Here is a 20,230-nt window from a genome sequence, read left to right on the forward strand (position 1 = left end):
TTATTGAGATATTTTATATAATCTTCACGTTATATGTGTATATTACAAATTTTTGTAAATAAACGATGGAAACACTAGTAGCATGTACTATTAATTATAAATAAGTATTTTATACATTATAATATAAAAAAATAATAGGAATTAAGTCATTTATGAGAGTGAGGCGTTAAAATATTTTTTATAGTGATGAACAAAGTACCAATAATGGCGATGCTCGCGAGTCTCGTTGAATTTTAAATTCTTTTTCAAGTTTGAAAATTAGACTCCCGTGGGCTACTGAGGAATATAGTGCACAATTATTTTAAGACTTATAAATAACCGTGTCTTCCTGTTTCCGAATTGCTTTGACGAGTATCAAAGAGAAAACAGCTAGTGTTACCTGCAACCGAGAAACGATAAGTTTTAAAATAGTGTTTCTTAGTAGTCAACGTCAATCATTCTCGAGACTCTATACAATCTTCAAAAGATTTCGTTACTCACGTGCAACATGCACAAAGAAAGAGCCAATCCTGCGATCCATCCTGACCTAGCTTCGAGGAACCAGCTGATCTCTTCTACGCAGCCGTGGAAAAACGCATTTCCGGTTACGGAGTCTCGACATTCGTTTGGCAATGGTTTCAACATAGTTAGATAATCCATTGGTCCATCAGCGCCGCAGCATCCAATCTGTTTCGTGTGCGATCGTTAATTTTAATACAGTATTTTTTTTTAATTTTATTTTCATTCGTATTCTAATACACGTCAATTTATAATATAAGATTTTTTGTAATAGGTAACATTATAAAAAAATATATATATACATAGCTTACATTTTCTTGAAGTATCCTTAGAATGAAAGAAGCTCGTTCGTGTTGAGAGTTGCTAATGAGGTTGTTCATGGATCGCCGTATAATTGGTTGAATTTGACTATCGTAAGTAGAATAGTCCAAAATAACACAAGCACCTGCTAATCCCAGTATAAAGCAGAATAATTGAACTCCGGCTTGCTGAAATGATCAAAATATAACGTGACGAATATTGGAGAATAATAAAATAAATTGAGAAAAAAGTAATGAAGATCGTAGGAGGTATATACGGGTATATATGTGCACTTACAATCAAAAGGCCCAATTTATTTTCCATCAATGCTACACCACATCCTACGAACGAAAGTATTATGACAAAAATGGATGCCGTGATAAGAATATAGATGCCAATGTAAAACTCGTACATATTCAGGAACTCAACCCATTCCTGAAATTCTGGCTCGAATCTCATCCACATGGACAATCCAAACATGGCACTTCCTAAAAGCTGGAAAACGAGATAATTGGTTAACCTTGTTAAAACTACTCGGTGCTTGAGAAACATCCATTTTCATTTCACGCCTATATCAACAATTTCATAATTGGCGCAACATACGAAAAACTGGAGTTGTACTCAATCGATTATTAAAAACGCCAGTTATGTTTTTATTCTCGATTATTTGTTTTGAAAAACGTGTATTCGTGTATTTTTCTTGTATATATAAATATATACATATACATATGATTATTTAATACAAAACTCTGCCATGTTGTAAGATATTTGTTAAACCCATTTTAATGGAAGAACGAAACAAACTGTTTTTATTGTATTATAATTGGAGGACTGCGAGTATTTATAGTTTGATTATTGTATTCTTGTTACACACCCATAATATGGCATTGAAGCAGAATATTAGAAATTTGATGATGTCTATATGCCTTTCCAGTTGGCTGTGAACCGAACCCTTCACTACCATCTTTATTGAATTTTAAAAAACTCAAAAATTCGTCTGGTCTCGTAAAAATTGGGAGACGAAGAAGATCACACACAATAAACAGCACTTTTTGGAAAAACTTTAAGCATTAACTAAAAAAACGTGGAAATTGGTGTACGAAGAACGACAGGTACTTGGAAAGTGCTGCACCTTAACTCTCTTTATCATCGACAAATATGAGATAAGCTAGGATAAGAGCGTCCCAGATAGTACACCTTCCATTTATCTGATTCATGCCGTGATATCTACCTAAACATGATTCATTGTCCTTTTTCCATTAATCACTACAATACAGAAGTGTTCATCGCCATAGATCGTACAATATTAAATGAGGCAGTACGCATGTTAAAAGTATTATTAATAATAGCAAAAAACTTCAAAAATTGTTATTTATTTTTTAACAAAAAACTTGACGCAGGTCTTTGACATTAATACAATTTTTATGTGGTCTTGCTATAAATCAAAAACATTTTGGAATTTTCGTGGTAAGTCAAAAGTCGTAATAAACTAATTAATATGAGTGTTAAAAATACGGTATTTTTGTGTTATGCTAAATAGATAACATATAGTTCTACTTAAATTGATGAAGGTAAACAAATTATTATACTTCTTTTATAGATACAGCAATGAAAAATTAAATATAATATTTTTATTAGAAATGTTATTATACATACATAAGTGTTTTAATTGATGGTCTATTTTAGTTAATTCTACCGAACCCTTCAATTAATACAAATATGTACTTGAAATTGATTGTTTTATCACGTAAGCAGAAGAACCTCTACATTAATAGTCTTATGATTATTAAACAAAATTTATAATTGAAAGATTTACTAAATGTCATATGAAATATGTTACAATTCACTCGAATATTTTTTTTTTAAACATAATATAATTTTTTAAATTTCTAGGTACAACAGACTATCTCATGAACCAATTGGGGGACAAATAATTGGCATCGATCCTCTAAAGAGAAATATTAAAGCATGCATCATCATATGTACATGTCATTAAAGGCGGCTAAAAATTAAAAATGAATCGAAGAAGGGGAAAATTGCAAATTGCGTTAGTATTTCATTCTTTTTTTTTAAGGGATCAAAAATGTGAAATTTTGATAGGTTTAAAAATACGTCTTCCATAGAAGGTGATGGAAAATGAATGGAGGACGTGATATATATATATATATATATATATATGTATAAGTATTACGAGTAGTACTGTATAATAACGTGGTACTACAAGGGGCGTTATTCATAGTTAGATTTTATAAATAAAACCGTCCTAAGCATAGGTTATTTTTTTCTGTTAAGAGACAGTCTCATTTATCAAATCTGACTATCAAATATCAATACTGCCATTCGTTTTTATTTCTTTTGAAGTGGCTTCAGGAGGACTATTTCCATTGACGATATTGACCCATTAACGCTATAGGGAAGCGGCTGGAAGCAACTATGTACTATATGTAGAAAGAGAAAAATGCACTAGTTTTAGAGCCGCGGAACATCTCACGGCCGCAACACGGCACTTGGCTTTTAAATGGTCCAGATTCCAGATGGCCTCGGCCGCCTCGGCCCTATGGCTATATCCTATGCACGCAGCAGAATACACGCGTTGTCTCGGACGAATATCATGCAAGATTCTCGAAGTGGGGATGTTAAACCATTTCGATGATGTGGAAGTTGGACTAACCGAGAAGAAACAAAGAATAATCGGCGGCTTGCTTCAAATTAAATAAAAATTACAGTATTAACCGTAATCTGTATTTTAAACTCTATTTTTTCTCTTTTCATTTACCCCATCAAAGTATCATGCAAGGGTTCGCGGTACTGATAACTTTTCTGATTTTCGGTGCTTTCGTTAGCGCAATCCCAAAACCGGAAGAAGAACAGAGCAAACGAGTTATAAACAAGGTTTGTAATTTTAGTAGCTTTATCAATGTTAGTCTGCACTTATTAGTTTGTTGACAGTAAGTGACAGTTTGAGGTTATTGCATGAGCAAGACACTATTTTTGTAATCTCTAGTCCATCGTTCATACATTTTATAGAAAATTAAAATACACATAAATTGATTTTTTTTTTTCTGTAAATAGGAATTAAGTGACCAGGAACACTTTGTAAATTCGCAACACAATCCTGAGTATGACCATGAAGCTTTCCTTGGAGAAGAAGCAAAGACATTTGATCAACTTACACCAGAAGAAAGCATTAGAAGATTGGGAATTATTGTTGATAGAATTGACAGCGACAAAAATTCATTTGTGACCAAGGAAGAACTAAAGGATTGGATACTGCATACCCAGCAACGTTATATTCGTAATGATGTTGAACGCCAGTGGAAAACACACAATCCTGATGACAAAGAGAAGCTGTCTTGGGAAGAATACAGGAACATGGTTTATGGACATATTGATGATATTGAATCGGAGGATAAACTAGATAAAGAATCGTTATCTTATGCTACTATGCTCAAAAGAGATCGTAGAAGATGGTCTGCAGCTGATTTAGATGGGGATGATGCCCTTACAAAAGAAGAATTCAAAGGATTCTTACATGCTGAAGAAATGGATCATATGAAGGATATTGTAGTTCTTGAGACAATGGAGGATATTGACAGAGATGGAGATGGAAAGATTTCTTTAGCAGAATATATTGGTATAAGTTAAAAGCTTTAAATATTTATTTGTTGTAAATGCTTTACATATAAATATTACTTCCTTTTGACAGGTGATATGTATCGTGGTGAAGAGGGTGAAGAAGAACCTGAATGGGTTAAAAATGAAAGAGAGCAGTTCTCTTCTTTCAGAGACAAAGATAGAGATGGCTTTATGGATGCTGAAGAAGTAAAAAATTCATTGTTCTGTTAAAAGTATTTAATTAATTAATATATCTTTATGCTATAATTATTAATTTCAGGTAAAAAATTGGATTATACCAGCAGATTTTGATCATGCTGAAGCCGAAGCTATGCACTTAATTTATGAAGTAGATTCAGATGCTGATCAGAAACTTACGAAAAATGAGATATTAGAGAAATATGATATTTTTGTCGGATCTCAGGCAACAGACTTTGGAGAGGCACTAACAAGGCACGATGAATTTTGATGGAATAAAAACATCAAGTACATATGAACAATATAATTTAAATCTTGAGAACAAATGTATAAAGAATTTAAAACAAATTTATTAAAACCATATAAGTAAAATTTTACATACTATTTTAATATAAATCAGTCACCCATAATGTATAATATCCATTTTCAAATAATTTTAAACATGATAATATTAAATTGATAAAATAAACTTTATCAATTTTTCATATTGATATAATAAATCTTGTATTTTAATAAAAATAACTATTTCAACATTTTTTAAATCATGTCCAAGTTAATATCCTCAGATATCTGTAAGTTTAACGAACATAAAATTTATAGTTACAATAAAATCCAACTATAATTTACCAAGGCTGGTTTATTCTTATCAGATAAGATTGATAGATTATCAATTTTTTTTTCATTGACGATGAGTAATCAATTGCAAGATCATAAACTTGATTCTGTCAAAATGCCATTCCATAACTGTTTTTTGTTTGCTTTATTATTTATAATATGCCTTGCAGGTAAATATACAGTTATAACATTATTCATAATTTGTGCAAATGTAACCACATAAATATATTTTATATTTAAGGTGTGCATATGGATTACAAATTGTATTGCTTCAAGTTTACATGGTTGGGAGTTAATTCTAATCATGAAACTGCTACAAAAGTTAATTGTTCTAGCAAGGATTATAAAGGGGTTCCTTGCATATACCCAATAATTGCTGGTAAGTATTCTTAATTTCTAGTTATATAAAATCAAGCCTACACATTTTCTATGAATAAGTTTTTGCAGGTGATGATGTTGTGGTAGAACATTCAGGTTCTCCAAATATGTATAAGTTATGGGAAGATTATAAGGACAATCCATCTGAAATAGGTTGTCTCTGGACAGTTGGATACACCTGTTTAAAATACACCTATTTGTTTAATAATGCTAGTAAATACTACATATCTTTTAATTTCTCCAAAACATTATTTCTTAGGTAAAGTTAATGTTATTGAATTTAAATTTTAGTTGTCAATACCACTTATTTTTGTGGAAAAATGATAGAAGATGAGAAAACTGCAATTACATCAGGGTGTTATCAACAAGAGGTAAAAAATTGTATAAAGAAAAATAAATAATTCCTATACGAAAAATAATTACATTACTTTTGTAGAAAAATGGGCATACAATTGAAGCTTGTGCTTGTCAGTCATATAGACCAGAAATACCTTGCAATACATAATAATCTAATTTTTATTATTCAATAATTCTTCTTCACCTATGAATTAAAAATAAATGTATATTATAACTGTTAATAGAGCCATACTGTAATTAATGTAATTGTAAGCAGTTGCATTAATTATTAATTGTAAATTATTAATAATAATGAATAATAAGCAGACATAATTAATGGATAAATGAACAACGAAATTCTTATTCTTCTAATTAAATAATTATTGTAACGATTGTTCCAGTTTTTCATTTATAAAATTATATGATATAGGTCATGTTCCGTTATTTACTGTGAGCAAGCATAGCGCCGCCGAAGGCGGCCCATTGCTTGCTTAGAATTATTAGAAACCAGACCTCTATGTCCGCCGGAGGCGGTCCTAGAGAAGTGTTTTATGATGCCGCCGAAGGCGGCCCATTGCATGCCAACCCCCGGACTTATAGTTTGTGTGAATTGCGACGTGTGACTGTGACATTAATGAACGCAGTCGATAGGTTTGTATCTTTTAGCTGCACTTTTTAAAGTTCAGTGATTATGAAATGCAAAGTGAAAAACTGCAAAAATTTAACGGTAAATAGCGCTGTTAGCTAGTTTTTCATTATGCTTTTCATATATAAAAATAGCAACACAATTCTCACTTCATTAACGTTGTATTACTTGTATTAGTTATATTTCGCGCGCACGATGCCTATAGTTGAACCCGTTGAACCATCGTTGAACCACAGTAACTATATGTATGTAGTATAGCTATAGTGTAACCACACACACATGATTCAATTTCCCACTGTGTATGTACCGTATGTAGTATGTACATACATACTACCATTTCGAAACTTCGAAAGCGGCGTTTCAGGAGATCACCCCTTTAAAGATTATACAAATTTTCGTTTAATACAATATCAAAACTATAAATATGTCAGAAATTATTGATTTAATTTTGATAAATAAGAATGTCTTTATATGGACAACTGAAGGTAAATATAAATCACACATAAATCATTTTTTTAAATAACTTTTAACAGTTAATAAATAATAACTTTTTAAATCTAGATTGGTTAAAATTGAGAAGAGACTATAGAATAATTGGAGAGTTAATTGGTTGTCTTCCAAAGAATCCTAGGCAAGATATTATAATGGGTCTTCCTTTAATGTTGCTCTCGGAGGAGGTTACTCTTTTAATAGAGAAAGGAATTGTACGTGTTATTCAATGTCCGAATTTGGAGAAATATCCTTGTGATTCTCTTAAAGATGTATTTACTAGTTATAGAGAAAAATTGTTTGAGGAACAGAAAAGTATTTTAAGAGAAGAGCGAAAAAACCAAGTAATATATTTTTTCTACATAAAAAACTACAAGTTAAACAGAATATAAAATATAAAAATTATAATCTTAATATTTTTAAGGTCACATTATTAATGGATAAAATTATTGAAGGGAAAAGATGTAAAATACTAGGATTGGAAACTTCTAAGAAGAAGAGAAGAAAGCTATTAGATGAAGAAACAAAAAAAGCTCTTCTTAATATAGAAATCGATAAGGAAAAATTGTTTAAAGATGAAATGGAAAGATTACCAGAGCTGGAAAAAAGCGAAGCCCTTATACAGACTCACACAGGTAAGCAATCTCTTTCTTTTATTATTCAGTATATGTTAATCTAAATTTTTAGTTTATCCATGGATAACTAAGAACAAAGTAGAAGAAATGGAATGGAATTATCCTAAAACATGTTATGAAAAATTACGTTACAAAACATTCAAAGATCTTTGGGAAAAGGGATATTATATAACAAGTGGTGAGAAATTTGGAGGAGATTTTTTAGTATACCCTGGTATGTTTTTAACCTTTCAAGTTTATATTATACACTAAAATTCATTTGATTACACATAATTTAATTGATAGGAGATCCTATAATGTTTCATTCTCAACACATAATTCAGTGCAGTGATAAAAATGAAGAATTACCAGTTTTTAGACTTATAGGACAGTGTCGAATTAGCACTCATGTAAGAAAGACACTGGTATTTGCTACACTTTCAACAGCAGGAGATGTTATGTATCAGTCTTTTCAATGGGCAGAGTCTAACATAGTTAAAAATAATTAAAGAATTTTTATTTCATCAAGTATAATTTATTAACATTTTTTTTATGTATATACATGTTTAAACTAAGTCGATAAGTTTAAATTGATTGTGCTGAGGCTCAGGAATTACATTAACATATTTTTTATATATAACTTGTCCTTCTCGACCTTCATAAGCTCTTTTAACCCAATAAAAATCCCATCTTGGGTCAATTTGCTCACAAGTTATCATTACTCTTCCACTTTCTAAAGCATATAAAGTTGCATTTCTACCAAAGCCAACCTATCATTATTTATTAATATAATAAGGTCTGTGCACAAATACAATATGCTTTAATAAATAAAGATAATTATAATAACTTACGTGAAGTCCTGGATGATATCTTGGTGTTAGTTGTGTTGCTAACATAGTGCTTTTGGTTACAACATGTCCATCTTGTACTTTAAGACGTCTATGTTTTGGCTTTGTTTTTATAGGTTTATTTCTTGTACTACCTGAAGCCTTTTTGGAAGCATGTCTAATACTTTGTTCGAATAAAGTAGCTAAAAATTAGAAATGGTTGGTGAAAAATAATTTATAACATAAAATTCTTATAATATAACCTTAAAAGGTAGGGGTTACCGACTTTGATTAATAGGTGAATTCAAGAATAAGGACCTTTTAATAAATGATTCTAATAGTGATTGCATATTTCCACCTAGAATAACTTTTCACATGTACAATTCGTCGTAAAGAAAGAGCGTTGTTGTGTGTTAATAAGATATCACGATTCCCCCTCCTACGAGTATGAGTCCAATTTCATGCAGGGGCTGGCTGATGCAGGCTCTGCGACTCGATAGCTTTGTAAATACCTTAGGGTGGCTTTGCACTTGTAATTGAATGGCGAACTGAAAGTCGTTGCGAACGTTACAAGTGTAAATGTACCTCTATGCTACTTTAAAGTGAAAGTTTATATACACCTTACGTTGATCTTACTTCAAATTAAAAATAAAAACTCTTACATTGTTTACATTTTTCATAATAATTTTTAATACACTTTTGAAGTTACTCAAATTGCTATACAAATTTATAGTTGAACTAATTATGAAAATATAAGTTTCAATTACAATTATAGAAAACAATATTATTACAAAGATAATTTAAGGTCGGTGAAACGTTCGCAAATGCAATGCTGGAAACTTAAGAATTTGAAGCCAAAACAGCAGTTTTCATGTTTGGGAACTCGAAATAAAGATATTCTGAAGATAAACTAGATAAATTAAATGGTAATTTGTCATTTTTACGCGGAATTGTCGTCTATTTAGAATGATTACTTCTTTTTTGGTTTCGAATTCTTAGGTTTCCAGTATTGCATTTGCGAACGTTTCATCGACCCTAAGAAGAGCATGAATAATCGAGAGTAGTCGTGAGTTGTGCAGAGATGGGATTGAGTGTAAATAGAGAGTATATTAAACATAACCTTTACTAAATAAGATTATAAATATTATAATGCATCTTGACACGGAAAAATTGATAGGTATTATACTGATTAATTTATTATACTATAATATTAATATTTACAATATAATCACAATAATAAGTTACTGATTTTATTATAAAAGATGCTGTAAATGACAGTAGTGACGAATCGAAGACGGTGATGATAGTACCGATAATAGAGCTATGATAGCGACGATAGTTTAAGCAATAGCAGTAATGTGTAAAAATGAACACGCCGGTGAAACTTCTACAGAAGCTACCAAAGTTGTGATTTGTTTTATTTTTCTAATTTCAGAAGTGTACAGGACTTTTCCCAAACAGCGGAGCACAGGAGATTTTGTGTTATTTGATTATAGTACGTTTTCCTATAACAGAATTACGAATTTATGTTTAATTTAAGAATTAAACATTGTGAGCAATATTATTTGAGAAAAAATAGTATTTATAATGAATAATGGAGGCAAGTAAACCTAATTAACTATTAAAACTTAATTTTCTATATTTTTATTATATATAATAAGCTGTAGAAAGTGCCTATGCTATAGTCAAATAACGCTATTCTAAGTTCCGCTGTTTGTAAAATCTGCTATTATAGGGTCTCCTTTACCAATTTCCAAAATGTTCAATTTGCTATATAGGATTGCTGGATATAACTTACTGTTATTGTGTTCAGTCAAATCTTAAAGCGCTCATTTTCCAACGCTTTTTTAGTTTAACAGCTTTTACAGCTCATTATAGTTATAATATTTTCTTAAGCAATGTGGTATATTGAATGTTATAATCATATCATATGAAAAATTGCCACTATTTGAGAAAAATTGGTATAAATATTTTCCAAGTATATATTGTGTATATATTAAATGTATTTAATAAGATTTGTTATGATGCTCTATATGCAAGTTAAATAAAATACACACCATAAAGCGTTATTAAAAAAATAAAAATTTATACGAAAAGATTGAGATTAACCTTCCTAGACAGGATCGTCTAAAAAGCTCCGTAGTCTACTTAGAACGACTTCAAATATAGACAATCCATAGCATAATCTCCCGCGTAAGCAAATCTCCTTCCTTAACTATATCATCGCCTGTGTTTAGCAGTACCTAATTTATCTACATTTGGTACAATTTGCAATGCAGCATATTTTTGTTCTAGCCTTTTCTGCTTCGCTACTGGTTTTTCACCTTCCTTGCAATAAGGTCGAGATAAAATATTTTGGAAAGGTGCCGTGTACAACAAATTACAAACCTCTTCTTGTGACAGTACCTGCTCCATTAATAGACAAAACAGAATGATATTTCCGAATTCGTAAAAATTATGAGAGTTCTGTTTTAGCATCCGGATATTGTACGATGTCGTTCAACTGTAGTATATACATATGTATATGGTAATAACCCAAAACTCCCGGAGAGCCATAATCGTATCGTGGAAGTTTGCAAACTTTAGGCATTGTTTCCATTAAAGCCTATGTAAATTAGTGTAAACTTCCTTGTATCAAAGATTTTACAATGTTTAGTAATTCTTCTATTACAACTGCAGTTCCTTGATATCCTAATAATTTATATATTGTACGGAAATGTTGGGGATAAACAAATCCTGAATACTACCCGTACATTGTTTTATATGCTAGATTTAATTGTTTACTACCCCATAAATAATAATGTGACATTTGACCGATACACGTACGTATGTACCGGTGTAGGAGCTGGGTGCAGGTGCTACCCCATGAAGGTAAGAAGTACATGGATAGAGCATAAGTTTGCGGGGTTGAAGCCTGAAGGGTGAGGGGAAAGAAGACTGGCCGCCATCTTTTTGGCATAGGTTGCTTATATATATTGCTATATACATATGTCATATTGTGAATTCAGACACTACGATTTGGCTTCCTTCACTGCTCCAGGATTTGATGCGGAGAGTGAACTGAGTGAAGGCCGGAGACTCTCATCTTATCAACGTGGTAAATTTGAAATCTCTCTTTTTTTTCTTACTTTGTTCATTAAATGCACATTATTCTTGTTGCAATCAGAGAGATTACAGCCACGGTATCTACGATAAATAAATAACAAACACGGCTATTTTATACCATAGGAAATATTTATATTTACGAAATTAGTCTTTCTATACAGTTTGCTTACGCGCAGTCACATACTTCTCTGTTTATTTAAATTTATATAAAATTCCATATATATAATAAGTCATTAAAATTATTTGCTAATTTGCGAAACCTGTGAGAGCTTGCCTTTTTTTTCTTTTGTAATGCGTCTGTTTAACACGATGAGCTAACAATAAATACAAATGATAATTATGTTAATTTGATATGAATGTATAATAACATAAAGTTATGTTTGTATATACATAATAAAGTGTGATAATAGCGACGACGTAGTAACTTTACAGCATACTAGAAAACTCGTTTATAATTTAATTTTATGCAATTTTGATAATCTTAAGGCACACTCCACGGTCTTTATCAAGTAATTTTGTTCATTTTTAATATATCATATAAATAAATGTATACTGTTCTGAATACGCTATTTTAATATTATTTATGTATATCTCTACCTGTAAGAATAATTAATAAACTAGGTAATAATCTGTTCTGTACATAATCCTATGTCTTTCTTATGATTCTTTTGTAATTATAGTATTTATTACTGATAGTAACGTTAATAAGAAGTTTAACAAGGTAATACGTAATCGAGGTTCGTACAGAACTAGAAGAACGTTTTCTCCTTCTTTTCATTGCAATATAAAATACATGGGTAGAGTTATGTTGAAGGTAAAATGGCTGGGAACAAAATAAATTACTTGCTGCTCAACCGTGAGTGCATAGTACTTGCTTAACAATAAGTTTTCCCCCTATACGTAAAACGTTCTTTAAATTATATAAAAATTATTTATAAATTTTACACGCGTCGCAAACAATATAAGTGCTTACAAATCTTGCAGCATTCTATGCCAATGTACATGTTTTTGATGACATTTTACCTTTAACATTTTATAGCATAATACTACTCATGATTTAATTGGATAATATAATACCTATATCAATGTCAATAGTTTATGCATTTCGTATGTACATGTATATAGCACCCAGATCTCGTTTCTCACCACACATCCTACATCTCTTTTTCCTCTCTTCTCCTCTTCTATCTTTCTTTCTCTGGTTGCACATTTCTACTTACTAAAATGCTATTCTGTACGGATAAAAAAATACTAATATATCGCATTGTCGTTGCATGGGCAGTGTTTGTATAGGTTTTGTCCATTCATAAGGCACCAGCTTTAGGGATCCTGAGATTCAACCCGCATGCTTCGACAGATTAAGAGGCATATCTAAAATTAAACGAGTTTCAAAAAATAATTGTCTGCTGCAAAGTCCATCAGAATCTAAGAGAATATATAGTTACCTGAAGGAGGAGTAAGAGCATCTTCCCTGTAGTCTTTATAATGATGAACAGGCGGGGATGGAGGATGCGGTGGTGGCGGTGCATACAATTGCATAGGAGGTGGATAATGGACGGGCGACGGATAATGCATCCATAAAGGTGCTCTGTAAGGTCCAGGAGGCAGCATTGGTACTCCATAAAATGGAGGATGTATTGGTGTATTCGTAGATCCTATATAAGGATCCATTCGCACTCTAGGGTAAGAGTTGCTTGATGAGTATTTTACAGGCTGTCTATCTTCTGGTTTTAACAGATTTCTTAAGAAACCTGGCTCAGAACTGGGTTTATCCTCTCCCAAAATGCTGGTTATGCTGTATGAAGACAGCTGTTTTGGGGATGTAGTTGGAGCACTGGCTGTGCTTACAGGTTGTGGCGTCGCACGTCTTTTAGATGCCTGATCCTCTAATGATACTCTTTCCAGCTCCCGTAAAATACGTTTTCGCGGCGATACAACATTAGGGTCTAAAAGTCGGTTCAATTTTTCAATAATCAGACTTAAAACTTTTCCCGAAGTTGTATCAGTAGATTTGCGTGATAATTTTGTGCAATTTGCTGCAATTTCTGGAAGCAGCATCATATTCGGATCTAACGGCCTCCGGCGTTTCTTCGCTATTAATCTAGGATGAGCGCAAAGGCGATTTTTAGAATTTCTATGGTAATAGAAATTAAACTCTGTTGACGTCCTGCGTCTGGGATTAGCTTGTTTCCAACAATGGTCCCTTTGCCATGGGCTTGATTGCACTGATGAATTATCATCAGATACTGAAAAAAAAACAACATAAGAATACAACAAATCAATTGTAATAGTAACAAGATGTCTTAGTTACCACTGAGAGAAGTAGAGCTCTCTTGTCTATTTGGAGTGGTACTAGCAGGAGGCCAAAAAGTTTTCTTTGGAACAGGAAACCATGTTGTCCTTTCTCCATCTTTACGATGAGATAGTTCCAATATAAATTTTCCATCTTTATAAAATTTTAAACGTCCACCAGGAGTAGGTAATAGGGTACTGTCTATTCGTGATTCCGAGTGATGTGTTGGTTGGGGACTTGAATTTTTTCCATTGGCCTTGGCAAGGGTTGGGTGTAATGCTTGAGGATCACGCGAGCACATCTCTGTCGTGCCCCTCACGTGACCTGCGTGAATATGACATTCTGACGACTTCTCACGCATAATGAAATTTTACCGATATCCATTTTCCTCCACTTTACTTCTCATACTTCTTTTTCATTATTAAATATATAAATAGAAGGAAGATCTTGTTGCAGCTTCCCTGATAGTTATATCAAGCTTTTAACAATTCTCAGACTTTTTGTTTACATAATTATATATCAGTATTGTGCTTAACTGACTCTATTAGAAAAAAATAACACAAAGAATAAAAAAATTTTTAGAAACACTGAATAGATCAGAGTACAAATGTAAAATTGAAAATTGAGCAACTCTTTGAAATTGAATATTATATGATAAACTGCTAAATTTTCTTCGTACTTCAAAAGTTGATCGACCTCAAGATGAAAGATTACATATGTCAGTAGAAAAATCAGAGAGAAAGCTTTTTCAATATTAATAGCCTTCTTCCTTGATTTTGTTTAAAGATTCTTCAGCAACTCATAGCTGTAAAAACAGTAGAGTAGTGAGATTCAAAACAAATATTTTTTTTCTTATATTGAGAAGGAATCTTCATAAAAATTGGTTGATTGGAGCCAAATAATTAGCCATTAATTGCACTGGTTAATGAAACAAGTTAACGTCGATCGCTCAGTGATATTTGGTAGAAAATCCCAGAAGGAGTCTGGTGTATGAATCTTAGTGACCAAACACCCACCCACCCACGCACTGCCGCCTTCCGTAATGAGACCTATTTCATCTCGCGGATGAAATATCGGCTTCTCAGTGGGATTCTACGGACAAGAACATCCTGATGTTCGGCAGATGACAGCGGTCAGTTAGGAATTTCAGCTTGCAAACAGAAGATTATCATAGACCAAACTTGGGAAGACACTCTACAGTGGAAAACACAACTCGGGCGACACATGTGTTTCACTTTATCAGCAAGGAAGCCTCGGATTCGGCTTAATCCCACTTATTCCAACGGCTCGACTTCCGAGCACAAGTCCATCATCCTCTTCCTCGCGAATTTTAATCTCTCGATGTGAAATTACGAGAATTTCTCGATTTCATATATCCTTTTCGTCGACAACACTCTGGCGGTTCGCGGTCCGCGCGTTCCTTCGTTTCTCAGTCCAACACTAAGGCACGTACATATACTACATATATATATTAACTTACAATCATTTACATTTTGCGCCAGTCTGTGACTCCGTCGTTCTTCCGTTCAGTTCCAGTTCAATCACTTCAGTCCAGTCCTAGTCCATTGGTCCACGAATTTCATGATTAAAATCCATTCGTATCACATTTGAATTATCTGCCAAGTTCTACTTAAAAAAATCAATTTTAAATACTTGAACCTGGAAGTATCATTTATTCTCTTAGCTTTCATAGATCAATCAATACAAAAATATTCCTTTACCTATTTGATTCTTGCTTTATATTTAAACATATTTCATATTTTTACCAACATTAACATTTGAATTCGTTCAACAATGAAGTATGTAAAAAAAAACAAGTGAAAGTAAATTCTTTTGCAAATTTACAGTTTATTTCTTTTTCTCATAAAAATGCAAAAAGTCCGTACCTTGGAAGAATATACAGAGGTGGTGGAGAGAGACCCTGCTGAAATATCCATTTTGTGGAAAATCGTAACAATTTTTTTTTATTTACTAAGCGCTGTAACCGGCTACTGCTGTTCGATTTTGTATTACATGTTCTGGGTATAGGCATAGTACATTTTTAAGTTTCTTATTAAATTGTTCTAATATTATTTAAAAAATGAAACTATATTTTTATTTTATAACAAAGAGAGATGTTTTTGGTGGACACTGCCCATTTTGGGCTAATCTAGAAGCAGCACCTGTAACGAAGATATTAGAGGATATTTATTTTGATATGACAGAAAAAACTTATAGTCATTTAAATTATACAGACTGGAAGGAACATATTATTGTACAAGAAGAATATCAGCCCAGATGCCAAGCTTATTATATCATAAGTTGTTGCTCTTGTGTATTTGGAGTGATTTGGGTTACACTATTTTCAATTTGTGGCAAGGGTGGTTATGCTACAACAATGTTATTATATTTATCTAAATTTACTAAATGTAAAAATAATTCAGTAATAAGTTTATTCTTAGAATTCATTTTTATCATAGATACCCTGCTCCTTGGAGAGTCGTTCTTCCAGCATTTGTTTTTAGTACATTATTTTCAATAATAACAATGTTCTTATCCCAAGATATGCAAAAAGGATATGCTAAATTTAGCACAGATATTTTTAAACTTTATAATCAAGTATCAAAATATAATAATAGTGAATCTCATGACAGGTAGACTGAAATCAGTTTAAGGTAGTTGAACTATTCTCAGATTAATATAATTATTGCAGTTACAGAATATGCGATACAATACAAGATTATGCTAAAATGTATAATCCTCATAAGCACAATGTGTGTTATTTTTTCTTGGCCTTAAATGTAATTAATATAATTTAAAAAGTGTCCCCTAGATATCAAATGTGATTATGATTGAATCTTAAATTTTTTAGATTTTATCGTGGATAATGTCATGGAGCTGGATAGCAGCATTGCTGGTTTTGATTTTACGTGTTCTAAACTTTAATGATTTTCGTATTTTAAGAATACAAATTCATGAAGTTACCGAAGACTTTGCACAATCATCTACTAGTAGCAGCAATTCTTCTGAACTTACAGTAGAGAATGAGTTTTACAAAGAAAAAAATGGCTAATATTTCTAAATATTATATTTATTTAATCTCTTCTTCAAATTCCATACATTTATATTGTCTCATCAGAGAGATTGTTACAATTTTCATGAAATAAAAAAATAATTGCAATTAAAAATCGTATCCCATGTGATATCTAATGGGAAAATCTAGTAGCCATATTAGCTGGTCTGTAAATATTTCTTCCTCTAAGTACAAGATTCTGGCATGGAGATTTATGAGTATCTTTAGTCGGTTCATCGTCAGTCGCTAGAACTTGAATCAAAAACATTCGCCTGGACTTTGCTGATAAATTCAGGTAAGAGCCATGAAGTAATAAATATGAAAAGACTATGATTTCTCCACTTTTTGCAGAGATTGGAGTTGCTTTTGATATTGGATATTTTTCAGGATCAACATAGTGGTATTCTTCACCTTTTTCATCTTTGATTCCATGATCTTCTAAAGGGCCAAGTTTATGACTACCAGGATAAACAGCTAAGCCTCCATTTTCAGGTGTAGTGTCATCAAGGTGCAAAAATACAGCTAACATGGAGTGCTTTTTGAAAGGAAAGTAATGATAATCTTGATGCATCAAGTATGGAGCTCCATTTTCTGGGGGCTTAATATGAGCTTTTGTATGATGAAGCAAAATATCACTAGTGTCCATTATATCTTCTAATGCATCCAAAAGTTTTGGATGAGTTATACACTTTGTAAATACACCACTATGCATTTGCAAATTATGAATTGACTTTACCTGAAAAGTTTGAATTACAATTTAGTCTGATAACATGGTAATGGTTAAAATAATGCAATTATTTTATAAGTAGCATAAGCTTACAGTGGTATTTCTGTAACCAGCAGCCTTTTTCATATCATTTCCTTGCCAGGCAGACTCAAGTCCTTTCAGATTTTCCCTATGCTTTCGTTCAAACAGATCATCATAAGCTTCAGATATTTCACTTACTTCCTTTTCACTGTATATATTGGACAATTTAATGTATCCGTTTTCTTGCCAGAAATCCTTTTGTTCAGGAGTTAAAAGTTTTAAACTAGCCATTTTACTTATTCAGTACACAACTATGTGACTTAATGAGGCAATATCAAAGTTGTTCTCTTTAAAATATATTTTACCCCACTCTATGAAATTTTGTATATATAATGGTAGGATAATATCATGATGAACAGATAATGATATCATTGAACCAATACTCAGTGTGACATTGCATATAATATTTCTATTGTATTTTTAAACTGATAATTTATACTTTAGATTCTTTATTATTAAGTACTGTAAATAAATGAAAATGCACAAAGAGAAAATATTTACAAAGCTCAGCTGACATAATGGGACATATTATATAAATTATCGTATGTATATTTGAAATATTATTTGACATTTTCAGAAAAAAGAATAAACACCCATTAAATTTGTGCGTAAATCTACACAGATAACAAGAACCTTTACCCTGACATTGATGAGCTCTTGACACTGATGATATAAAGCTTGTGCAGCTAAACAGTTAATATTAGTTCTCTCATGAAAATGTCAAATTGGTATGCAATCTTATCATTTTTTCATAATTTGTAGCTCCCATTAAAAATTGATTAGTATTTATTATTACTCATAAAAAAAGTTAATAAATTTACATCTACAGGTGCTTTTATACAGTCTTTAACAATTTTCGTAATACAAACTTCATATATATATTTATATAAACCATAAAATATTATATTTTTTAAAAGCTTATAAGTACTTCTCTAAAAATAACAAGATTAAAAGATTTTATTTCTATAGACATTAGTTCATCCTCCTAATTAAAATTGCTTTTAAAAATATATCAAATTCTTATATTGACTTAAAAATAATCTTATACTTTATAAAAAAATTGTTGCTACAATTGATTATTAAAATTCATATCATCTAAAATATTTAAATCCTTTAATAACTTGCTTAGATTGATACCACTGATAAGTGATTGGTTTTATCTGAGTATTCAAATAATCATTAATGCTCTTACCATGCTCCTCATCAACAGATTCTGTAGATATATCTTTGTATAGCCTAAACAAATTGCTTGAATCATGTTGAGCATTTACTTCATTATTATATTTTAATACTATTCGAAAACGTGTGGAAGCATGAGGTGGAAGATTATAATGCGGTTTTGGTAGGAAAAATTCTGATGCATTATTGGAGTCATTCTTACTCAATAAAATAAAAGTATTTGTTGGGCCTAGAGGATTGCTCATCGCTTCTTGAAAGTCAGAACACTCCATCATTGACCTAGAATTTATTAATATAAAAGTAATGAAATTAACAGAAAATAGAATGATAATAATACAAACAATTCTTAGAGCAACTAACCTCATTAGTTTTAAGAGAGGTTTTCTTGGGCATTGTTTGAGCAACCCTTTCTTACTGTTCAAGACTGCCGGCGGCAGTTCCAGTCTTATACAAACTTTTGGTGATATTACAGTTGCTCCTATGATAATTACTATTTCTTTTATCTTACAGTTTTCGAGAACAAATTGCGAGGACAATTGCTCCGAGACAATTTGCACAGAACTTAATAATGTTTTTATAGATATGTGATTTCTATCGTTTGGTTTTACCTTCACTTGTAAGAGTGTCAAAGAGTCACAAGTAAATGGAATTTGTTGTTTTTGATATAAAATGTATTTCAGAAATTCCGTAACTAATACCACACATGAGTCACTCGTTAATAGTTCTTCAAATTCCACACAAATGTCTTTTTCTCTATTTTGTTTTTTAGATGACATATTAGACAATTTTTATAAATTCCAGCGAAAAAATTATAAGTCCAGTTTGGAATAGCAAATATGTACCAAAACCAAACCCACCAACCCACCAATGCCTGCACCAAACAGTAAACTACATCTTGTCAGGTAGAAAGAAAGGGCTAGTTATTTGACCGCCATGGGGGCTAGGTCAGGCTGGATTTAGTTGAAGAACCGGACCAGAACCGGAATCTTAAATTGATAGGATGGCGGGGATTGAAGTGAAATTAATTCTGGAGTTATAAATAGGCGTATATTTCATTGATCAAAAATTTTATTTAGTCCCAATAAGGGGACATGGTCAGTACACAATTTATATGTAAATCAATTTTAACCATACACGACCAACTTGAGTCCCTCTTAAGTGTATATACACCATACACATACATAAAAAAAAAGAATTTAAAATAATATTTCAAAACTACGCGCCAACCCCTTTTTAAAGAACACTACATCTGAATGTGTATGTGTGTGATGTACAAT

General features: G+C 31.7%; 8 protein-coding genes across 13 annotated transcripts; 4 read left to right on the forward strand and 4 right to left on the reverse strand.

The window, feature by feature from the left end:
- Positions 1 to 2: 2 nt before the first annotated feature.
- On the reverse strand, positions 3 to 1,951 carry LOC136783502 (tetraspanin-2A-like). The gene is made up of 5 exons (XM_066743725.1): positions 1,673 to 1,951; positions 1,096 to 1,293; positions 810 to 986; positions 481 to 666; positions 3 to 379 (listed from the first exon to the last, which is right to left on the reverse strand). Exons 1-5 carry the CDS (start codon positions 1,760 to 1,762, stop codon positions 302 to 304), a joined length of 729 nt encoding a protein of 242 aa, XP_066599822.1. The 5' UTR covers positions 1,763 to 1,951; the 3' UTR covers positions 3 to 301.
- Positions 1,952 to 2,068: 117 nt separating this feature from the next.
- On the forward strand, positions 2,069 to 5,048 carry scf (Calumenin scf). Its single transcript, XM_066743717.1, has 6 exons — positions 2,069 to 2,265; positions 2,692 to 2,845; positions 3,160 to 3,690; positions 3,871 to 4,432; positions 4,505 to 4,620; positions 4,694 to 5,048. The coding sequence occupies exons 3-6, from the start codon at positions 3,589 to 3,591 to the stop codon at positions 4,880 to 4,882; spliced, it is 969 nt and encodes a 322-aa protein (XP_066599814.1). The 5' UTR covers positions 2,069 to 2,265; positions 2,692 to 2,845; positions 3,160 to 3,588; the 3' UTR covers positions 4,883 to 5,048.
- A 112-nt stretch (positions 5,049 to 5,160) lies between these two features.
- On the forward strand, positions 5,161 to 6,326 carry LOC136783503 (uncharacterized). The gene is made up of 5 exons (XM_066743726.1): positions 5,161 to 5,396; positions 5,468 to 5,605; positions 5,674 to 5,817; positions 5,896 to 5,975; positions 6,041 to 6,326. Exons 1-5 carry the CDS (start codon positions 5,300 to 5,302, stop codon positions 6,107 to 6,109), a joined length of 528 nt encoding a protein of 175 aa, XP_066599823.1. The 5' UTR covers positions 5,161 to 5,299; the 3' UTR covers positions 6,110 to 6,326.
- Positions 6,327 to 6,422: 96 nt separating this feature from the next.
- Positions 6,423 to 8,444, forward strand: Tsen34 (tRNA splicing endonuclease subunit 34). Its single transcript, XM_066743718.1, has 6 exons — positions 6,423 to 6,591; positions 6,764 to 7,071; positions 7,148 to 7,419; positions 7,500 to 7,710; positions 7,763 to 7,924; positions 7,996 to 8,444. The coding sequence occupies exons 2-6, from the start codon at positions 7,011 to 7,013 to the stop codon at positions 8,196 to 8,198; spliced, it is 909 nt and encodes a 302-aa protein (XP_066599815.1). The 5' UTR covers positions 6,423 to 6,591; positions 6,764 to 7,010; the 3' UTR covers positions 8,199 to 8,444.
- On the reverse strand, positions 8,256 to 9,294 carry mRpL27 (mitochondrial ribosomal protein L27). 2 transcript variants are annotated; one of them, XM_066743727.1, is made up of 4 exons: positions 9,153 to 9,294; positions 8,803 to 9,064; positions 8,541 to 8,719; positions 8,256 to 8,459 (listed from the first exon to the last, which is right to left on the reverse strand). In XM_066743727.1, the coding sequence occupies exons 2-4, from the start codon at positions 8,864 to 8,866 to the stop codon at positions 8,256 to 8,258; spliced, it is 447 nt and encodes a 148-aa protein (XP_066599824.1). In that variant the 5' UTR covers positions 8,867 to 9,064; positions 9,153 to 9,294. The 2 variants fall into 2 exon arrangements, with proteins under 2 accessions (XP_066599824.1, XP_066599825.1); XM_066743728.1 differs by lacking the exon at positions 9,153 to 9,294 and having other exon boundaries at positions 8,803 to 9,080.
- A 1,628-nt stretch (positions 9,295 to 10,922) lies between these two features.
- H (Hairless) lies at positions 10,923 to 15,333 on the reverse strand. Its single transcript, XM_066743716.1, has 3 exons — positions 13,933 to 15,333; positions 13,067 to 13,867; positions 10,923 to 12,992 (listed from the first exon to the last, which is right to left on the reverse strand). Exons 1-3 carry the CDS (start codon positions 14,273 to 14,275, stop codon positions 12,958 to 12,960), a joined length of 1,179 nt encoding a protein of 392 aa, XP_066599813.1. The 5' UTR covers positions 14,276 to 15,333; the 3' UTR covers positions 10,923 to 12,957.
- Positions 15,334 to 15,470: 137 nt separating this feature from the next.
- Positions 15,471 to 17,098, forward strand: LOC136783500 (uncharacterized). Of its 2 annotated transcripts, XM_066743720.1 has the most exons (6): positions 15,471 to 15,713; positions 15,794 to 15,936; positions 16,025 to 16,293; positions 16,374 to 16,547; positions 16,607 to 16,694; positions 16,766 to 17,098. In XM_066743720.1, exons 2-6 carry the CDS (start codon positions 15,928 to 15,930, stop codon positions 16,964 to 16,966), a joined length of 741 nt encoding a protein of 246 aa, XP_066599817.1. In that variant the 5' UTR covers positions 15,471 to 15,713; positions 15,794 to 15,927; the 3' UTR covers positions 16,967 to 17,098. The 2 variants fall into 2 exon arrangements, with proteins under 2 accessions (XP_066599817.1, XP_066599816.1); XM_066743719.1 differs by having other exon boundaries at positions 15,471 to 15,936.
- Positions 16,972 to 19,880, reverse strand: LOC136783501 (probable alpha-ketoglutarate-dependent hypophosphite dioxygenase). 4 transcript variants are annotated; one of them, XM_066743721.1, is made up of 3 exons: positions 18,967 to 19,088; positions 17,787 to 18,085; positions 16,972 to 17,702 (listed from the first exon to the last, which is right to left on the reverse strand). In XM_066743721.1, exons 2-3 carry the CDS (start codon positions 18,003 to 18,005, stop codon positions 17,100 to 17,102), a joined length of 822 nt encoding a protein of 273 aa, XP_066599818.1. In that variant the 5' UTR covers positions 18,006 to 18,085; positions 18,967 to 19,088; the 3' UTR covers positions 16,972 to 17,099. The 4 variants fall into 4 exon arrangements, with proteins under 4 accessions (XP_066599818.1, XP_066599820.1, XP_066599821.1 ...); XM_066743723.1 differs by lacking the exon at positions 16,972 to 17,702 and adding an exon at positions 19,314 to 19,880 and having other exon boundaries at positions 17,873 to 18,085; positions 18,967 to 19,232; XM_066743724.1 differs by lacking the exon at positions 16,972 to 17,702 and adding an exon at positions 19,314 to 19,880 and having other exon boundaries at positions 18,003 to 18,236; positions 18,967 to 19,232.
- Between the last annotated feature and the right edge of the window lie 350 nt (positions 19,881 to 20,230).

This window comes from Prorops nasuta, unplaced genomic scaffold, assembly GCF_024137725.1.
Source record: "Prorops nasuta isolate Cenicafe-Biocafe unplaced genomic scaffold, Cenicafe_Pnas_1.2 PNAS00033, whole genome shotgun sequence".
NCBI lineage: Eukaryota > Metazoa > Arthropoda > Insecta > Hymenoptera > Bethylidae > Prorops > Prorops nasuta.